Here is a 21502-nt window from a genome sequence, read left to right as displayed (position 1 = left end):
TAAGATAGGTGCTTGTGGTTTTATGGTAAAAATTTGTCTTATTGGCATTTAATTCAAATCTTCTTATCTATAAAATATACCAACAATTTGATAAATGGAATTTTTAATAATTTTTACCTGGACATTTGTTTGTCTCACAAGCCTTAGTTTCCGTGGCACCACCTTCACAACTCTTACCACCATTAGATGGAGCAGGTTTAGTACAGGTTCTAGTTCTTGATTGCATTCCACCTCCACAAGATTTAGAACATTTTCCCCATGAAGTGTAATCAGACCAACCTCCATCCACTGTAATTATATTCATTGAGATTGACAAGCCAACCAAAACAACACATTAAATATTATCATTTCCCATGCATTATAGAAATATGCTAAATAATGTTTACTTTACAGTCTGAATAAAAGTCATTTTATCAAATCATAAAAATATTTAAATAAATCAATGCAATGAATGTATCTGAATAATATGTTTATATCCAAACTTGAAATTCATTTATATGAAATACTGATTGCTGATTATATTATTTTTTATAATTAATTGTGTTATTTAATTGTTAAATTATTCCTGTTCTCTCTACACAATTTACCCCTTTTACTGATTTTGATGTAGGCCGGTCATTTTATATATTCAAATGCAGTTTGATTGGAATATTCAATATTATTTTACCTTCATACTTTTATTTATTTTTCCCAAACGTGCATTGATTACACTAGAACATGCATGAATGTGTACAGAAACTTCAAATTTGGACACTGGTCGAGTCCATGTTAACTTTAATCCATGAAACTAGGGGTATGAAAGCTTACAATTGCCACTTGTTATATTTCCGCAAAATGTTCCATATATTGAGTAGATGGATTAATTTTGAACGGCTTATACCTTACTAACTCTTGTTATGCACTATGGCTTACGCAAAATTAATTTTCTTAGTTAAAGACAAATAAAATACAGTTGATCAAACTAAAGCCAATTGGTTAAGAAAATAATGGAGTGTATATATTGTCCATTGTTGGTTATATTTCTTAATGCAATACATTACTCTGTCATTCCTAAAAAAAAATAAAGACCGAACTTCGACAACATAGACTACAAAAATAAAAACCTCCATAAGAGTATATATTTTAGCAGAGCTAAACATTACACATATATCCGCTTTTGATTCACTTCATGGTTTAATATGAGTATATTGATGGAATAATATTAGAGTGGGGAATCAATAGAAAGTCCATTAACTGCACATAATAATGTGGTTCCTAAATCATTCTCCCCTTTTTATATATATTAGACCGTGGGTTTTTCTGTTTGAACAGTTTTACACTAGTAATTGTTTGACCCTTTATAGCTTGTTGTTTGAAGTGATTCAAGGCTCCGAGTTGAAGGCTTATATTTGTCTTCTTTTTATAAATTTTGACTTGGATGCAGAGTTGACTCATTGGCAAGCATACATATTTTCATATTTAAAGAAAAAAATATCTATTAACTAGTCTTGAGTACATGCTATTTCTCTACTTGTTATTGGCTTCGAGTCAGTTTTAATGACAATCGAGTTATCTCAGATTTGTTCATTAAGAAATATATTTTTTGTTCATTTGGTTTTGTTTTATGTGATCTGATGAGTCAAGTCTGTTCAGTTGATTTATACACCAGCCGTTTCTTTGCTGTTTATATTAATTATTTTTTGGTTAAAGTTTTGTACACAAGTCAAGTGATTTTTATATACATCAGCCGTTTCTTTGCTGTTTATAATAATTATTTTTTTGTTTAAAGTTTTGAACACAAGTCAGGTGATTTTTATATACCTCAGCCGTTTCTTTGCTGTTTATCATAGCTATTTTTTGTTTCAAGTTTTGTACACAATTCAGGCCGATAGTTTTCTAGTTTGAATTGTTTTCATGTGTCATGAAGAGGCCTTGTATAGCTTGCTTAGCGTTATGGATGATTGGTAAATTCGACATTATTTGGTCTCTTGTTATACGTTGTATCTCTTCTCAAGAGCTTTATCATTTGCATTTATTCCATATCTTTATATATTTATACTGTATCAAATAATTTGACAAATAACATTAGTAAATAAGCTTTACCTGGACATTTGTTTGTCTCACAAGCCTTAGTTTCCGTGGCACCACCTTCACAACTCTTACCACCATTAGATGGAGCAGGTTTAGTACAGGTTCTAGTTCTTGATTGCGTTCCACCTCCACAAGATTTAGAACATTCCCCCCATGACGTATAATCCGACCAACCACCATTCACTGTAATTATATTCAATGAGATTGATAAGCCAACCAAACCAACAAATTAGATGCATTTGTCATTCACTGAAGATATATGTTAAATAATGTTCACTTTACAATCTGAATAAAAGAAGCATTCTAAGACATTTGATCATATATAAATTTTATTTTATAATCAATGCAGTAAAAGTATTCGAATAAAAGGTTTATATCCAAACTTGAAATTCATTTAAATCAAATGCTGACTGCTGATTATTCAATTATCGCTATTTAATTGTTTAATTATTCTTTAATACTCATTTATTACTGATCAATCAATTATTTCCTGAATTTAATTTATCATGACAATTAATTAATTTCGTCTACCTTACTAACTCTTGTTAGGCACTATGACTTATGCCAAATTAATTATCTGAGTTAAAGACAAATAAAATACAGTTGATCAAGCTAAAGCCAATTGGTTAAGAAAATAATGCAGTGAATATTGTGTTCATTGTTGGTTATATTTCTTATTGCAATACATTACTCTGTCATTCCTAAAAAAAATTAAAGGTCTATACTTCGACAACATAGACTACCAAAATAAACCCTCCATAAGAGTATATATTTTAGCAGAGCTAAACATTACACAGATATCCGCTTTTGATTCACTTCATGGTTAAATATGAGTATATTGATGGATTAATATTTGAGTGGGGAATCAATAGAAAGTCCATTAACTGCACATAATAATGTGGTTCCTAAATCTTTGTCCCTTTTTTTTTTTATATATATTAGACCGTGGGTTTTTCTATTTGAACAGTTTTACACTAGTAATTGTTTGACCCTTTATAACTTGTTGTTTCGAGTGAGCCAAGGCTCCGTGTTGAAGGCTTATATTTGACGGTCTTCTTTTTATAAATTTTGACTTGGATGCAGAGTTATCTCATTGGCAAGCATACCACATCTTCATATTAAAAAAAAGATATATTCACTAGTCTTGAGTACATGCTATTTCTCTACTTGTGATTAGCTTTGAGGCCGTTTTAATGACAATCGAGTAATCTCAGATATCTTCATTAAGAAATGTTTGTTTTTAATTTTTTTTGTTTTATGAAAGTCTTTTCAGGTGATTTTTATATACACCAGCCGTTCCTTTGCTGTTTATAATAATAATTTTTTTGTTTAAAGTTTTGTACACTAGTCAGCTGATGTTTATATACATCAGTCGTTTCTTTGCTGTTTATCATATCTATTTTTGGTTTGAAGTTTTGTACACAAGTCAGGTCGATAGTTTTCGAGTTTGAATTGTTTTCATGTGTCATGAAGAGGCCTTGTACAGCTTGCTTAGCGTTATGGATGATTGGTAAATTCTACTTTATTTGGTCTCTTGTTGTACGTTGTATCTCTTCTCAAGAGCTTTATCATTTGTATTATTCCATATCATTATATATTTATACTGTATCAAATAATTTGACAAATAACATTAGTAAATAAGTTTTACCTGGACATTTGTCTGTGCCACAACTTTGAGTCTGCTCATCATCACCTATACAACCCATACCGTTTGCAGAAGGAGCTGGATTAGTACAGGTTCTAGTTCTTGATTGCGTTCCACCTCCACAAGATTTAGAACATTCCCCCCATGACGTATAATCCGACCAACCACCATTCTCTGTAATTATATTCAATAAGATTGATAAGCCAAACAAAACAACAAATTAGTTACATTTGTCATTCACTGAAGATATATGTTAAATAATGTTCACTTTACAATCTGAATAAACGAAGCATTCTAAGACATTTGATCATATATAAATTTTATTTAATAATCAATGCAGTAAAAGTATTCGAATAATACATTTATATCCAAACTTGAAATTCATTTAAATCAAATGCTGACTGCTGATTATTCAACTATCGCTATTCAATTGTTGAATTATTCTTTAATACTCATTTATTACTGATCAATCAATTATTTCCTGAATTTAATTTATCATGACAATTAAACAAAAGGAAATAATGGGTGATACAAAAATCCAAGTTTTTTTTCACATGACCTTTACGTCATATAAAACGAGTGACCGGTGAAAAATAATGTTTATCCAATTCTTGAATCAATGCATGTATATATCATAAACTTAATCTTATGTGCACGATTTTATCATTTTGTATGTAACCATATCGTATAATCGTCTTTTTTTTTAAATGCTGGTTTAGAAGCCGAAGTTTACCGATTGACACCTTATAGTAAACAATCAACAATTAAATGTGGATATTGAGCACGTGTTTAACATGTACAATTAGATAAAAGTTTATTTAAAGGACAGATCCATGAGTATTGGGGTAACTGGATTTTACGAGAGGGTCACACTGAGTCATTTTGCATACGGAAAATATATCGGCGAATTGCTTCCTGAAAAAAAGCAATTCAAATAAAGTAAACGTCTTCTAAATATGCACAATTTAAAGAATTTTCTTCAGAAAAAAGTATATGTGCATAAGTTGAATAATGAAAACTATCCATTTAGTTATAAAAACATATGCATTTTTGTTTTAATTTGAGGTTTCATATGCCTTTAAGTCATTATTTACTTATATACTATACTGGCCCTCGGCTGTTTGCTCTTAGGTCGGGATGTTGTCTCTTTGACACATTCCCCATTTCTATTCTCAATTTTATGTGACAATGAGTTCAGCAAATTATACTCGTGACCAAACAAAACTTTGATTTCCGAATGCTCTTATGTATGAATAAATTGTTCCTTTTGCAACGACACATTTGTATTCTTGGATTAGTCTTTGTTTCGCATTGTTTTCAAAATATTATAATTAGAAAACCTTTTTCTACGCGTTCTTATATCTTATGATTAAAATACCGGGCAGAAATATCTTGACCACATCTATTGTTGAATGACGTCATTATACAATTTCTGTAACGTGTGAAATAATTCGTTTTCAAAAAAAAGTTTGTAAATATCAAATTAATGAGATAAACCATTAATTCATTGGAATTAATACAGAGATGGTAATTTTTTGGCCTTTTACCTGCGTAGTAATAAGTTATATGTCGCGTTGAAATAATATACAAATAATCGTTCCAAAGCTAAGTGGTTAAACTTGAGTTTTGCCGGACTGACGGATACCAAGCTATAGAAACCGTCAAAGTTGGTAATATAGAACGAGTCAATCGTTAACCTTCAGAACATCAAATTATAATATCACCTTCTGATGGAGATTCTTGAGGTGTTGTAGGCAACACTTGAGGTTCCGGTGCTGGTGTTGGCTGTACTTGAGGTTCCGGTGCTGGTGTTGGCTGTTCTTCAGGTGTGGTTGATGGTGGCATTGGAGGCAGTGTTTCTTGTGGTGAATTTTCAGGTTGAGCGCCTGAGCATGATTCAAGGCCAAAAGAAGCATTTTTTAGAAGCATTTAATTGAGAAAAAACACGCAAACATATGACACAACGACTTTTTTCTTTATTTTATTCATAGATTATTTCATCGTCTAATTATTTGAAATAATGAGGAAAGCAAAATGCATGTTTTGCATTTCATAATAAAACTTATTATATGTTCACAACCACAGCTCCTTGTCATTGGATTGAATATTGTAATCCTCAAAGCTGAAACTGAGCTGTTGCTTATTTAAAGTACCATTTGTTTTTAATAAACATATGAGCAGGCCATATGTTTGGTCTATTGGAAGTTTCAGGCACATGCCAAAAAAGGCAAAAAAGATGAAAATTCACACAAAATGGTAATATCTGTCGATTGCAGCAGTGTCTTTTCAGAATAAATTGATTTGTTACAAATTATATATTCAAGCTCATATAAAAGGTAGGATTAACCGGCATTTTGATTTATTTGCTAGTCTTCGGTTGATCAGACCTTTTATATGAGCTTGAATATATCTATTGTTTCGGTTGTCTTTCATTTGTACTTTACATTGTATATTATACATGCAGTTGTCTAAATAAACACCGAAAAAAGGTCAAATAAGAAATGAACACACATTTCAATTTAAGAACATGGACAATAGAGATCATTGATAATGCATGCTAATATCAAGCTTGAGTCTATTATCAGAAATACTTATTAGCTCAATTTTCATGGAACTCTTTTTTTATATGAACTTTTGTTTAATCATTTCAGATGATTGTTTTAAGGGGAAAAATCAATGATGATTATGGTTTTATATTTTAAAAGTTAGATTGATATGATGTAAATATCCGGCTTTATAAAATATCAATGCAACATTGTTAAAAATAAGGAATCGTGACTATAAGATATAATAAATATATTTACCAGTAGGTACACATTTTCCATTATCAAAATCATTATTCTCCCATGCATACCCATCATTACATTCGCACATACTGACATTAGGGAGCACACATATTTTCGGCCCATTAGGGTCATTAATTGTTGCAGGACAAGCAGTAGTACTGTCTTTGAACGTCTTTTGTTGTGATGCTTCACATGTAGGCATAGCTATAAAGTAAGTATTATTAATATAATCATATTCGATCTTTGAAGTAAAAGTAAGGGTTATTATTTACAAAATTTTATGAAATAATGTTACGTTTATAATAATTGGCAAATTTAACATATTAATTCAATTATATTAACAAAAAATGTACCTATAAGCAAAGATACACAGGAGCTGAACAAGCCAAATAATGCCAACATGGATCGATGAATGGCAATATCGAAGTCGATATATAATTTACTTACGACAAGTAGCTGTATAATCTGTAGTACTCCAGTATTTAAATGGTTTATCCTTCATGCGAAGTGCACAACGTGTCATATAAGAACGTGATAAATCACACGTTATACTAGTTAATCCACAAGACACATCACCACAATGATCTTTGGCGTTTGCTTCTATATACTGACTACATTTTGTAAATGGACCTTCATTGTTTGTAGGGAAATCCTTACATCTGATAAAGGCTGGGAGTCTACAGTTAGCACCACCAACGCACCTGTATCATAAAAAAGGATGTGCTGAAGACTAAAGACTGAAGTTTTCTATTGAAGATACTTACTTCTTTGATATTTAGAAATTGGAATGGCAATGGTTACCACTTGATTACAATATTTTATGTGAAAAAAGTTTAGAGGCAAAACAATTGCGTTATTAATTTATTTGGTGAGAACCACCATTAAGTGTTTGATGCATAAAATAATAAGAAAAAATTGATATATAGCAGTCAATGTTGATGTTACAAACAGTTTGATGTTCAGTTTATATCATAATCTAATACACATTATTTTATATAAAAAATGAAGTACCTATAGAGACTAAACACAAAGAAAATTGATAAACAAACTCAATTAAAAATCAATATTTCCTCCATCTAATTAAAAAAACACCTCGGAACTGTGACTCCTCATTTTTTGAAATTATATACCTGGAAGTTTTTTTTCTCGAAAGCATCGACAGATTTTAAGAATACAAGATGACGATTCTTGAATACGTCTAAGACTCTAACTTTTAACATTGTCCTTATCAGTACTGTCTTTATTAAAGCGGGAGACATAAGACACGATCTATATTGTTGTTCAAAATTCAACATATACGCAATAGTTATTTTATCTATATAAACACCTTATTTGTAACTGTTTCAACCCATTTGGATAGTATGAAATAACTTGATTTTTAAAATTATCAAACGCCAAAAACATTTAAAGTCCGGTCCCTAACAAATTCCATGTCAGAGACTTTTTAAATAGTCTTGTATTCTTGCCAGTGTTTAATAAGAAATGCACACTATTTATAAACATTTATAACATTATTGTTTCTTTTCATGAAATGATACCTATAGTTTATCTTTTAAGTAAATGGGATATGTTTTAAACATAGAACATGAATGAACACCTACATTTAATATATATATTTATATATCATATCCTGCTTAAGAACAATTTAATACACAGCATCGTTCTTTTTATTCTGTAATATTGGCCAATGGACGTTAAAACTTCAACCACTTATTTTGTGAATAATCTTGAACTTTATCCAAATTATGTATTTTTTCCAAGACAACTGAATTCATGTGCAACATGTACATTGAGCTGCAAAAGTTTCTTATCATCTACATCCGATTTCGCCTGGATAGATACACGCTTGGTAAAGTTAGTTTATTTGTATGGCGAAATATTGCGTGTTTTAAACGTGTTTTGAACGTGTTTTCGTTAACATTGACTGGTTGAACATTTAAAAAATCAAGTTTTGTGAAACAAACACAGGGAAGATTGTTTCAGAATTATACCACTGGCTGAAATCGATTCTGAGCAAATCGATTTGTAACTATATTACTACTAATATGATAGTATTTCTTCAACCATATTTTTTAACAACAACAAAAATTCCTGAAATCAACGTCTTATATTTCCTTTGGTGACGTTGCTAAATGCCATCTATAAACTAAACCAACCTATATTTCTAATAATGGGCTTTGACTGCTTATTTGAATAAACTTATCATCGAAACCAGTATTAAACAAATCGTTCTAATAATTTTTAGGGTAACAAATTTTTACGGTTATATGTCAATGACGTGTTGCATATTTTTTGTTTGCTAAAATATCAGAAAAATGCCTGTATCAAGTCGGGGATATGAGCTTTTGATTTTGCCACTTGATAAGAGACCTTCTGTTTTAAATTTTCCTCGGAGTTTGGTATTTTTATGATTTTACTTTTCCTTCTAGGCGTGTCAAAACCAAAACCAATACTGATCTGCCAGTTTTGCTCCTAAACTACAAAAACTATTGTAAAATCCTTACTCGATGGTTTTTGGTACAAATTCCTTATGTTTTTTACTGTTTCCACAAATAGGTGATTCCTCCAGAGTTTCAGCGTATATTTTAGAAACCAAAACATCTACAGCATGTCTATTAAACAGAACAATCAAACCACATATATGGGACAACTGTAATCGTCCTCCAATATAAGTGATGAAAAGACGATTGCCATCATTTGTATATGGTAGCTGGATGTCCGCACCATTCACCTGAATAATAAAAAGGTTATTTTTTCAGATTTTGTTTCTGAATTAGTGCTCAAATCACAAATGTTATAGAAATTTTCAATGGTCTATTTTCTAGGTGCACGAAAACCCCAGTTATTTAAAGGCAAATAAGAAGTTTCGTAATGGCATATACCATGTGAGATGTAGACCTATCTTATTGTGATTTGGTATGTTGGGCGTCAGTTTACTGGAGACTCGCATTGTATTTAACACCAAAACATCTTCAATTATTACAGTCAATTGTTTATATTATGATTATTGCTTTAAAATAATCAGTAATAACTGAACAATTGAAATTCAGAGAAGAGGATGGGTATTCGAAAGAAAAGAAGAAAAAAACGCCCCTGAAACAACTGCCCTTTGAATACGAAAATAATCAAGTTCTTTGGTGGATCAAAATGTTTTGCCCTCGCCTTTCTTATCTTCACTTGCGGTCTTTATTCAGCGATCGTATAATAAGTTGCATTGCTTTTTAAAGCACTTATCATATTTTTTCAGAACATTAATGATTTGATTTTGCTTAAGAATAACCCGTTACTGCTGGCATGTCTGTTAACTGCTAGTAGTCAGTTGGTATTTATGTATTATTGTCATTTTTTTTATTTTCTTTGGTTACATCTTCTATCATCAGACTCAGACTTCTCTTGAACTGAATTTTAATGTGCGTATTGTTATGCGTTTTACTTTTCTACATTGGCTAGAGGTATAGGGGGAGGGTTGAGATTTCACAAACATGTTTAACCCCGCCGAATTTTTGCGCCTGTCCCAAGACAGGAGCCTCAGGCCTTTGTTAGTCTTGTATTATTTTAATTTTGGTTTCTTGTGTACAATTTGGAAATAAGTATGGCGTTCATTATCACTGAACTAGTATATATTGGTTTAGGGGCCAGCTGAAGGACGCCTCCGGGTGCGGGAATTTCCCGTTAAATTGAAGACCTGTTGGTGACCTTCTGCTGTTGTTTTTTTCTTTGGTCGGGTTGTTGTCTCTTTGACACATTCCCCATTTCCATTCTCAATTTTACTCCTTAGACAAAGTTTTTAAAGGTTTTATGTTTTTTAGTGGAAGAAGACGTCAAGTCTTCTGAAGACTTAAGGGGCCGACCCTTGGCATTGAGTCTCTGTATTCCGCATTCATTTCGTGTATTACAATTTCAAAACAACTTAGATTCCTTACACCGATTTTTACACATGATTAGGCATCTGAATCATTTAATTTGTAAATCATGATTGTAAAACAATCACTATCGTAAATATGAATCTTTTATTTATGTAAATTATTAGATTTCATCTCATCCACACGAACGTTATTTGTTTACTTGTAACAGGATGTTTTAACTGTAGATATTTGTATTACGCATGCGTGAATTTGGTATTGGGACAACTCGCCCTGTTTACAAGTTCGCCCTTGAAGTTACGAATTAGAAATCCTGCAGACAAGAAGATTTTGTTTTTATATAAATAAAAAGGATATATAAAGTGTTGTCTTTATTCATGGTTTTCCTGTGTCATATGAATTAGATGCCCTTCGTAACATTCATCCCGTTTTCAGGGGTCTCCTCCCGTCCTCTCGTTTAGGAGAAAAAAACTCCCGTGTATGAAATATTTCATGAATGAAAATTTTCAGACGCCATATTTGATCATTTCTTACTACTGTACGGGTGTAATTGACACCTATGTTAAATTTTACCTGAACATCAAAGAAGATGTATAATGATATGGCTTCACTTGACAGCTTGGGTGTCAAACATACTGGTAATCAACGATGTTTACCTCCGGCTAACTGCCGTTGTGTTAATCAAAACGATGTGTATTGGGAATATTGAAATACTTTTTTGTTACTTCCCTTTGTTTTAGCCTGTTTTCAGTTATTTTGCTTTTAAAAGTGTAAATTGTAAAAAGACTATAAATGATTAATATTTTAATCAAATAATCATAAAATGATGTTGATTAAATGAATTTAAATGATTTTGGACAAATAAAAAAATTAAAATTTATAAATTATTTTAGCAATCTAGACCTCCTTTCAAGGATTACATTGAAGTTTATATGATAAATTTGTTTCTTATTGATCAGAAGTTAACAAACAATATGTACAACTAGACTAATAAAAGATCTAGTAGTCAGATTTATAGATTACTACCTAGTAAAATCTTGAAATTTATAATTGTAAATGATAGTATATATGAGATTTTATTGTGTAAGCTAAGAAATAGCAAGATATTTTACATTGTATTTAAGTCTTTTTAAGCTTTCTACAAATATGACTTTCATAATGCTTAAAATCCATGCAGTACTAGTGTTAGTGTGTGTTATTTTTTTAATTAATTTACGATGTTGCAAATATACATGTGGAGCTTATTTCTTTCTTATTTGTCTAAACATTTACAAATGATAAGGAGATGGAGACATGAACAAAAATATATACAGATATATAAATATAATGATTTATTTGCAAGCAGTGAACAATCATTTGTCAAAAACAAAACAAAACAAGAAACAGATTCTTCTTATTATTTTATTTTATTCAAATAGAGAGTCAATAAGGGAACTATTAACATTACAACTTGATGGAAATTTGAAGAAAAAACACAATTTCTACATCATTTGGTCACATTTACGACAAAATTTATGTCGATAAAAAACATGATGTTTTGACCATTCAGTACTTAATAGATGCATAGTTCTTAGGGGAAAGTTTCATCAAATAATATGAATATATATGACTTTTTTTGTGCTCATTTTTTACAGTGGGTTGTGATGATCTTCCAGTTAGGTTACCCTCATTTGGAGTGTTGTTCCCAACCTGTTAAAGGTCCATCTTTGTGCATTATTCAAAATTGGAAATTTCAACAAGCATCTAATATTCTTAATCTGGAAAATAAACCCTGGTCTCCTAGCTTCATGTATATTTTTTCTACCGATTTAATATATAAGTAGAATCATGCAAACAGACTTAAGGAAAAGTCATGTAAGTTCATCATACAAATATGACACTTTTTCCAGATCTTGCAAAATACGTCGCTAAAAATGGTAACCTTTAAAAACCCATATGGGAACTTTCAAAAGTTGGCGGGTATGTAACAAGTCTTACTATTTTTATGCTCCATTTATGGGCAATATGTTTTCTAATCTGTCCGTCCATCCTGCTTCTGGTTATAAAGTTTATGGTCGAGGTAGTTTTTGATGAAGTTGAAATCCAATCAACTTGAAACTTAGTACACATGTGTTCCTCTTGATATGATCTTCTTAATTTTACTGCCAAATTAAAGATTTTACCTAATTTTCATAGTCAACTGAACATAGAAAATGATTGTACGGATGGGAAATCCATGTACTTATGACCTTTTCTTGTTTGAAGAAAAAAATACATTTTAACAATAATGGAACAAAGCAGCCTGGGTAAGTGGGCCTGCTTTTATGGTAATTCAAGTTACTTTTTATTCACCTTCTTCCACTTCAGAGCTATCAGCTCTTTGATTTTATGTTTCAATGGAGTTATTTGTTACAGAAGTTATTATCTTTCAGATATCTTATATTTGTTATTTAGAACATCATAATTAGAGATTTATTTCTAAAATGGGCAAATTTTATTTTTTATCATTTTGTATAATTTGTTTTGCAACAATAAACTATTGCAATGCTTCATAATGTTTTGCTGTGCAGTAATGCATTCAATAATACAAACTGGGATATTTTTACCCCCCCTTCCGAGTCCCCAATTATCACTGTATGAAAAGTTCTTGAGAAAATTCAAAGCAACATCAGGCATGATCTGAACTGCCAATCTTTCCAGGGAAAATATAAGATTAAAAATGGAGTGAAGTTCGTTAGTGCTTTTAATTCCCCTTTTAAGAATTTAAAGGACTCACAGTGAAAGGACAATGGAAATCTCATTGATCGTACACCAAAATCAAAATAACATTACATCATTTGATAAATTCCCATTGTCTTGAAAGTTTTAAACCAATCACAACGTTTCACTGTACGCTTTTAAAAATATCACCCAGAACGCATTAGATTCCGAAACTGTGAGTTTTAACTAACCTTTACACTGTTATCCTGTCCCATAACAATTGTGTAACCTCTTATAATAACAAATACTTCTTCGGGTGTAGAGTATTTCAAATAACTCATTCTCGCATTTGCTGCAATTCCCATGCTAACTGATACATCAAAACTGCATTCATCATAAGAATCAAAATTGCTAGTCAATGGTGCCTTGTAGCTACATGCCTTAGTAGGATCACCAATGTTTGTATAAGATCCATCAAATAAACTCGCACGGTTTTTGGCAAGAAGAGTGCATATTAGAAGATCTGCAAATCAATTGTGCTATCATTTAATGATATAATATATACAACACGAAACGTATACCATACTTATATACATTGCTAGGATTTGCATTGTGTAAATATCGTATAGACTACATCAAATTTATGTGGTATCGGTTATCGACGAAAACAACTAGAGGCTCTAAAGAGCCTGTGTCGCTCACCTTGGTCTATGTGAATATTAAACAAAGGGCGCAGATGGATTCATGACAACTTTGTGTTTTCATGATGGTAATGTGTTTGTACATCTTACTTTACTGAAAATTCTTGCTGTTAACAATTATCTTTATCTATAGTGAACTTGGCCCAGTAGTTTTAGTGGAAAATGTTAGTAAAAATTTACAAATTTTATGAAAATTGATAAAAATTGACTATAAAGGACAATTTCTTCTGAGGGGGTCAATTGACCATTTTGGTCATGTTGACTTATTTCAAGGTATCACTTTGCTGTACATTATTGCTGTTTACAGTTTATCTCTATCAATATATAATAGTATTCAAAATAATAACCAAAACAGCAAACCTTAAAATTACCAATTCATGGGCAGCAACCTATCAACAGGTTGTCCGATCCATCTGAAAATTTCTCGGTAGATAGATCTTTACCTGATAAACAATTTTCCTTAGCCAGATTTGCTCTTAATGCTTTGGTTTTTGAGTTATAAGCCAAAAACTGCATTTACACCTATGTTCTATTTTTAGCCGTGGCGACCATCTTGATTGGATTGCCGGATCATCAGACACATTTTTAAAATATATACCCCAAAAATGATTGTGGCCAAGTTTTGATTTATTTGGCCCAGTAGTTTCAGAGAAGAAGATTTTTGTAAAAGATTACTAAGATTTACGAAAAATGGTTAAAAATTGACTTTAAAGGGCAATAACTCCTAAAGGGGTCAATATCTTACTTTGCTGGACATTATTGCTGTTTACAGTTTATCTCTATATATTATAATATTCAAGATAATAACCAAAAACAGCAAAATTTCCGTAAAATAACCAATACAGGGGCAGCAACCCAACAATAGGTTTTCCGATTCATCGGATAATTTCAGGGCAGATAGATCTTGACCTGATTAACAATTTTACCCGATGTCAGATTTGCTCTTAATGCTTTGGTTTTAGAGTTATAAGCCAAAAACTGTGTTTTACCGCTATGTTCTATTTTTAGCCATGGTGGCCATATTGGATGGTTGGCCCGTCACCGGACACATTTTCTAAACTAGATACCCCAATGATGATTGTGGCAAAGTTTGGTTTAATTTGGCCCAGTAGTTTCAAAGAAGAAGAATTTTGTAAAAGCTAACGACGACGGACGACGACGATGACGGACGACGACGGATGACGGACACCAAATGATGAGAAAAGCTCACTTGACCCTTTGGGCCAGGTGAGCTAAAAATGATCAACATATTCTTTTGAAATATCTTTTTGAAATATATCAAATTTGATCTGATCCATGTAAGAAAGAAAATATTTCAACTGCAAGACAGACTGTACATTCGATGGATATCGCTGTTCTTTTGATGTCCCCTTTGAGGATATATAACCTCCCGTATTTTAAGTTTAACTTCAGTGTTTTTGTGGATTCGTTGTTTTCCTCTAACAGTTTAAGCGTTCTACTCAGTTTTAGTTTGTAACCAGGATTCGTTTTCTCTCAACCGATTTATGACTTTTGATCAGTGGTGTACTACTGTTTTAGATGTATCGCTTTCAATGGTTTATTTGCTCTTCAACTTTGTATTTGTTTTGGCTTTTTAATTATTTTGATCTGAGCGTCACTGATGAGTCTTATGTAGACGAAACGCGCGTCTGACGTATAAAATTATAATCCTGGTACTTTTGATAACTATTTATGTTTTAAAAGTCCCCGATTAATGTAAATGCCAACAAACAAATTTAGTTGTGATATAGACAATGGCTTGAACAAAGAGCTAGGTCACTTGGGAAATATATACTAAAACATTGAGGATTGCATATTCCTATTATCTCTCAAATAACTTCCGGTCATTTGTTTCTCACCAAATTGTGATAAAATAATTACCATTAGACTCTGGAGTTTTTCCCGGTGTCCATGGAAACTTAGGTCCAAATGGATCTTCTTCTTCGAATGGATTTGTAATTTCTACAAAAATATGATTTCATTTACATTTCTGTTAAGAAATAGAAACAAATGTTGACGTACATTTTACTCAAGAAAAGATTCTTAATAGCAATAATGCAAACAGTACATGACAAAACATTGTGCAATGGTTAGATGCAACCAACTGTATATGATTGATATTCAGAAACACAAACGGAACATTTTCATTTCCATTCAAATCTCACTCCAAAACAAGCCAGACAAAATAAATATACATCAGTAGTTTGAAGACAATTTTAATCAATTAGTTATGACATCACGGATCAATAGTTTTTTTAAAATGTAAAACTGTTGATTGAAACCGTTTTCAGTATATAAAATTAATAAACGTATGTAACATGACAGTAAAACGGAGTGGTAAAATATGCGTCAAAATGCGAAAGATACAACATAAAGTAGGTCAAATTTCAATCAGATCCAAATACTTCAGAGAACTTGACGAACAATTTCTGTGTAGTTGTTTGATAATTTATTTCAAATATTTTCAAATTTATGGCAAAAAAAATCCAGTGAAACAGTGAATATCTCTTACCCCCGTTAGTTTTTTTTATGCTTATAAAATTAAGAAATAAACTGAAGGGGTGCATGGAAAAATGATAATGAGATGTACTGGTTTACTATAAAAATGAATAGTTAAGATTTGTTTAGAGCCTTTTATGTATTAATAGTGTACAACCTGGACATTTGTCTGTATTACAGGATTCAATCTCTTGGGATCTCCCAACATTTATAACAGCAAAATTCGTACACGGTCTTGTGCATGTTCTCGTTTTTTAATCGTATCATTGAAAAGAGTTCAAGTAACAAACTGTTAATTGTAAGAAATCCATGATCATTATCTGCAAGCATTTAAACGTTAAAAATATCTACTGTAATATCATTAAAGAGATTAAATAGTAAATAATGTCGTATCACCTGGACCTGGACATTCCTTTGTATTACAAGGTTTCTTTTCTTGAGATTTCCCTTCACATTCTTTTCCACCATTAGCTGGAGCAGGTTTACTGCAGGTTCTATATCTTACACTTTCTCCAGTACCACAAGTTTTTGTGCAAGGTGACCAGTCTCCATAATCTGTCCAACCACCAGGCACTTGAGGTTCGGGTGCTTGTGTTGGCTGTACTTGAGGTTCGGGTGCTTGTGTTGTCTGTACTTGAGGTTCGGGTGCTTGTGTTGGCTGTACTTGAGGTTCGGGTGCTTGTGTTGGCTGTACTTGAGGTTCGGGTACTGGTGTAGGCAATAGTTGAGGTTCGGGTGCTTGTGTTGGCTGTACTAGAGGTGTGGGTGATGGTAGTTCTGGAGGCTGTGTTTCTTGTGGGGAATTTTCAGGTTCTGTGCATGGTTGAAGGCAGAGTAAAGGATTATTTGAGACGTATTTAATTGTGAGAAAGCAAGCAAACATGTGACACAATGACTTGTTTTTCTTCATTTTATTTATATATTATTTCATTGTATAATAACTTTTAGAGCAATGTTACCAGTCTGTATAATCAGACCAACCACCATCAACTGACAAATAAAATTATACACAGTTAGAACAACGAGATTTTGCCTACTAGTATGTCATGAGTTGATTATTACTTACATGGAAACTCTCAGACGACTATTGGTCTCAATATGAAACCCGTAAAACAATGATTAATTGTTATCCTCAAGAATCGTACGAGGAGTACTACTAGTAACTTAAGGCGAATAAGCCACAGTAATCAGAGATGAGCTGTTTAATTCCGTACGTATTATCTATGCCAAATGCAGTGTATTTTACGAAGCTTACGGTATTGAAAATATCTTTGAAAGAGTTCAAGTAACAAACCTTTAAATTTCAGACATCTCAGATATCTCTGCAAGTAATTAAAACTTAAATAATCTATTTTGATATCACTGAAGTGCTCAAATATTTAATAATGGTGTATAACCTGGACATGGTGCTGTATTGCAAGGTGTCTTTTCTTGAGATTTCCCTTCACAATTTTTACCACCATTGGCTGGAGTTGGTTTTGTGCAGGTTCTTGTTCTTACACTTTCTCCAGTACCACAACTTTTTGTGCAAGTTGACCAGTCTCCATAATCCGTCCAACCACCATCAACTGACAATTGAAATTTTGTTATGAAGTTCGGGTAATAATAGAAATACTAAACGAATATCTAGAATGGAAATAAAATATTGATGAACCAGCATAAAAAAGATACATGCATCTAAAAGGCATCTCAAAGTCAACAATTTTTTTGTAACAATAGGCAAATTCCCATCTAGTCTAATTCAATTTTTAAGATTTGAAAAGATGTGATCAACATTGACAGAAATGTTCAAAGTCAAATATTCAAACTACAAACAAATCAGTAGTAAATAAAATTAGAAATTCTATGGTGAAAGGATGTGCCTTTGCCGCTTTGATAATGCGGGTTTACTTTTTGTTTTGTTGCATCTGAAGCACCGACCTGAAAATATTTATTAAATAAATTTATTTTGTTATAATCTTACAGGCAAAAGGGTTGACAATACACGAAATGCAATTCTATTAAAATGGAGTCTGTTTATCTTACTGCTAGTGTGGGCTTAAATGTATGCTTATTTAGTTATCTATACTGTCCATCGTTAAATATGTATTAACGATGTCCGAATAAAATCCTGTAGTTTTCTGGTTTGAATTGTTTAAAGTTTGTTCATGCCCTGGCCTTTTGTTGTAACCTTTAATGGCGTGTGTCTTCTTTATTTAAAATATGGTAAATAGTTGTCTGATATCAGTAGTTAAAGGTAAAAAAATCATTATAACGCAAGAAAAAAATCATGGAGTAAACATTATTCATAGAAAGATATTATGTTTATCTTACTGCTAGTGTGGGCTTAAACATATGCTTATTTAGTTATCTATACTGCCCATTTTAAAAAATGCAAAATACATACTTATTGGTTCTTCTTCTTCAATGATTTTTTGTGCTGAAAAAATATAACAGTAATTTAAGTTAAGGAATAGACAAACATCGATGACCTATACATAGATATATAAAGATGTGGTATGAATGTCAATCAGACAACTCTCCATCCAAGTAACAATTTATAAAAGTATACCATTATATGTCAAGTTACGGCCTTCAACACGGAACCTTTGATCACACCGAACAGCAAGCTATAAATGGTCCCAAAATTACTTGTGTAAAGCATTCAAACGGGAAAATAAACGGTCTAATCTATATAAAAACGACAAGCATGGTTGAGGCGTTAAGAAAAAAGAAATCCTAATTACATACAGACAAATAAAACCTGGAGAGATTTAAAATATTTTATATGAAAATGACAATGAGAAATATGGTGGTAGTATAAACAAAGTGGGGTCGTAAGAAGAGCGTGATGAGGACGACAAGGGCGTGGTAGAATCGTACTGTGGTCTTGAACAGCGTGGTGTAAACGTGGTATGATTGTCGTGAAAGTGTACTTGTGTGGCGGTGAGAGCGTGATGATCGTAATAAGGTCGTAATAACGTTGCTGTAAGATCGTAGCGCAGTCTCTCCGAATAGAATCACGCTTTCATTACGCTCTCGCTACGATGGTACAGCGACCTTTGCGATCTTAGCACAACCTTAGTGCGCTCTCACTACGCTTCTATTACGACCTGATTTCACCACGACAGCACCTCGATTGTTTTGAACATGTTCAAAATTTGCCACGCTCATCACGATCTTGAAGAACTCGCCACGACCGTGATACGACCTTACTGCGATCAACACGGTCGTACTACGATCATCAAAATTTTTTTTTTTTCTCAGATCGTAGTGCGATCGTGGCCTAGTGGGACTGCGGTATTACTACCTGTATGACTTATTAAACTTGTTACTGTATGTTCAAAGATAACAAAGAAAAAAAAATGGAACTGTGAGACACAAACACCACAGACATCAGGGGTGATGGGGTGCTCAAGAAAGATAAACAAATCCTGCTGTACATTCGACACCTGACGTGTCAATTTTACAAACTATATTAAGTTTTTAGGACTTACGTTATAGAAGATAATTGACTCTAATATTACCATAAGACAACACCAAACTTGTAAACCATTTATTATAAAAACTCTCTAACCTTTAAACTTGACAGACCATCAAATCGACAATGATGTTTATAAGATATTGACCTTGAAAATGTTAGTAAATAAATTTTCAAAATTTAAATGATATCTGCATGTTACAGTCTGTTGCAACAAAACGAAAAAAACTTAACAGAGGACATAACATGCAAGAAAAAAAAAGTGGAAATCAAATACAAAATACTCTTATTTAAGAACATACCGTTACAATTTAGAGATTCAGGATCGCTTACATATCCATCTAAACACCCGCAAACTCTTGAACCATCAATGGTTTTACACTCCTTATTATTTCCAGGGCATTTAACATCCACAAAAACTTTTACAGTAGGTGTTCCTTCGACATCTTCGCAGCTAGAGTAAGAGCCACATTCAGAGTTAGTTGGGAATGTTTTGCCCACCTGTTAGAATAAGAAAGTTTTATCACAAATTTCTCAAAATTCTATAGAAGTATTGTCATGTATATCAAACTTAAAAAACGATGCATTGAATAATATCATGTGCTCTTTTGTTAATTTTGTTGTTGCATAAATGATATTTCGAAGAACATGTACAACTACCATTTGTCATACACGTAATGATTATTATTAAATTTTAACACAACATGTTCCAAATGTTTGACATTTGTATCTAATATGTCTGTTTGTTTAGTTAACACATCGTTGCATTATAATGCAATTTTATTCTCGTGTCAAATAAGCGAGATTTTGAGCAAGCTATACAACTAAGTTAGATCCAACATTTTCATCTGCAGAAGATGCCTGTACCAAGTTAGAACTTGAATTACAACTAGTATAGAATTATATTCTAGTGCTATAATTAATCTTTTTTTTTAAATTTCCAATTGCTCTCGTTTTTATCTGCAACACAAGTTCCTTTGATAACAAACATATATTTATAATTTTGTATTGTCCTATCAGTAATGTATATCTTTCATCTCTGTTACTTCCAAAAGAGTGAAATAGTATTAATAATTCATGCAGTTTACAAACCTTTATGGATGGATAAAAAACCGACAATAAAACCCAATAATGACTGAGTAAATCAAAATTGTCTAAATACACACTGTCTTAATTTTAGATGTGAGTGGACCAACTTAATCAATCATTCTTTTTAGTTTTAACAGGCAAGTTAAAACAAGCCCAATCTACAGCAAACTTCTTTGAATTATTTACAAAGGAATGATAATAGATAATGTATTCGTTACTGAGAGAGTTTTGTAAAAACATTACTTAGTACGGGTTAGTTGTGACCATTTTGTTTATATACTGAGATACATACCTCAACATCAATAAATGTTTTATCATCCTGTACTTTACAGGTGCCAACACATTCACTTTCCGGAACACAGCGGTCATCTTTATCAACTTTTCCAGATTCACACGTGCAACCTTGATATGGAGCTGTCGTACAGTCGGAACTCTTATCTGCTTTTGTATTCATACAACTTGAAATACAAGTTACACTGTCAGATGGCACAAATGATTCAGCACATTTCAAAGCTACAATGAAAAATGTAAATATAGTGTAAAAAAATCATTTTTCTACCGGAAATTTAATGACATAAATATGTTGACCAAACCTTAGAAGTACATTTTGAATATACCAAAAGAATTAATGAAAAAAGTTAAATGATGGAAATTTAGAGAAAGAGAGAGATTGATTGAGTTGACAGGTTTGACTAAGTGTCTTACCAACA

The 21502-nt window shown here is 32.0% G+C and overlaps 1 protein-coding gene across 1 annotated transcript in view; it reads right to left on the bottom strand.

Moving 5' to 3' along the window:
- The window catches only part of LOC134710933 (uncharacterized), a 72933-nt gene that overhangs the window by 13256 nt on the left and 38175 nt on the right, over positions 1 to 21502 (bottom strand). The window contains exons 26-39 of the mRNA XM_063571352.1: positions 21085 to 21305; positions 20006 to 20204; positions 18630 to 18662; positions 17641 to 17811; positions 16640 to 17056; positions 15626 to 15706; positions 13295 to 13566; positions 9006 to 9232; positions 6949 to 7202; positions 6520 to 6705; positions 5440 to 5601; positions 3719 to 3889; positions 2083 to 2253; positions 118 to 288 (exon numbers count right to left, since the gene is read on the bottom strand). Of these exons, the coding sequence (XP_063427422.1) occupies positions 118 to 288; positions 2083 to 2253; positions 3719 to 3889; positions 5440 to 5601; positions 6520 to 6705; positions 6949 to 7202; positions 9006 to 9232; positions 13295 to 13566; positions 15626 to 15706; positions 16640 to 17056; positions 17641 to 17811; positions 18630 to 18662; positions 20006 to 20204; positions 21085 to 21305 (2736 nt within the window). The remainder of the gene's footprint in view (positions 1 to 117; positions 289 to 2082; positions 2254 to 3718; positions 3890 to 5439; positions 5602 to 6519; positions 6706 to 6948; positions 7203 to 9005; positions 9233 to 13294; positions 13567 to 15625; positions 15707 to 16639; positions 17057 to 17640; positions 17812 to 18629; positions 18663 to 20005; positions 20205 to 21084; positions 21306 to 21502) is intronic.

The sequence above is a fragment of the Mytilus trossulus genome, chromosome 3 (genome assembly GCF_036588685.1).
Source record: "Mytilus trossulus isolate FHL-02 chromosome 3, PNRI_Mtr1.1.1.hap1, whole genome shotgun sequence".
NCBI classification, from domain to species: domain Eukaryota; kingdom Metazoa; phylum Mollusca; class Bivalvia; order Mytilida; family Mytilidae; genus Mytilus; species Mytilus trossulus.
The sequence above is the reverse complement of the archived record's forward strand: the minus strand, read 5'-3'. Positions and strand labels throughout refer to the sequence as shown.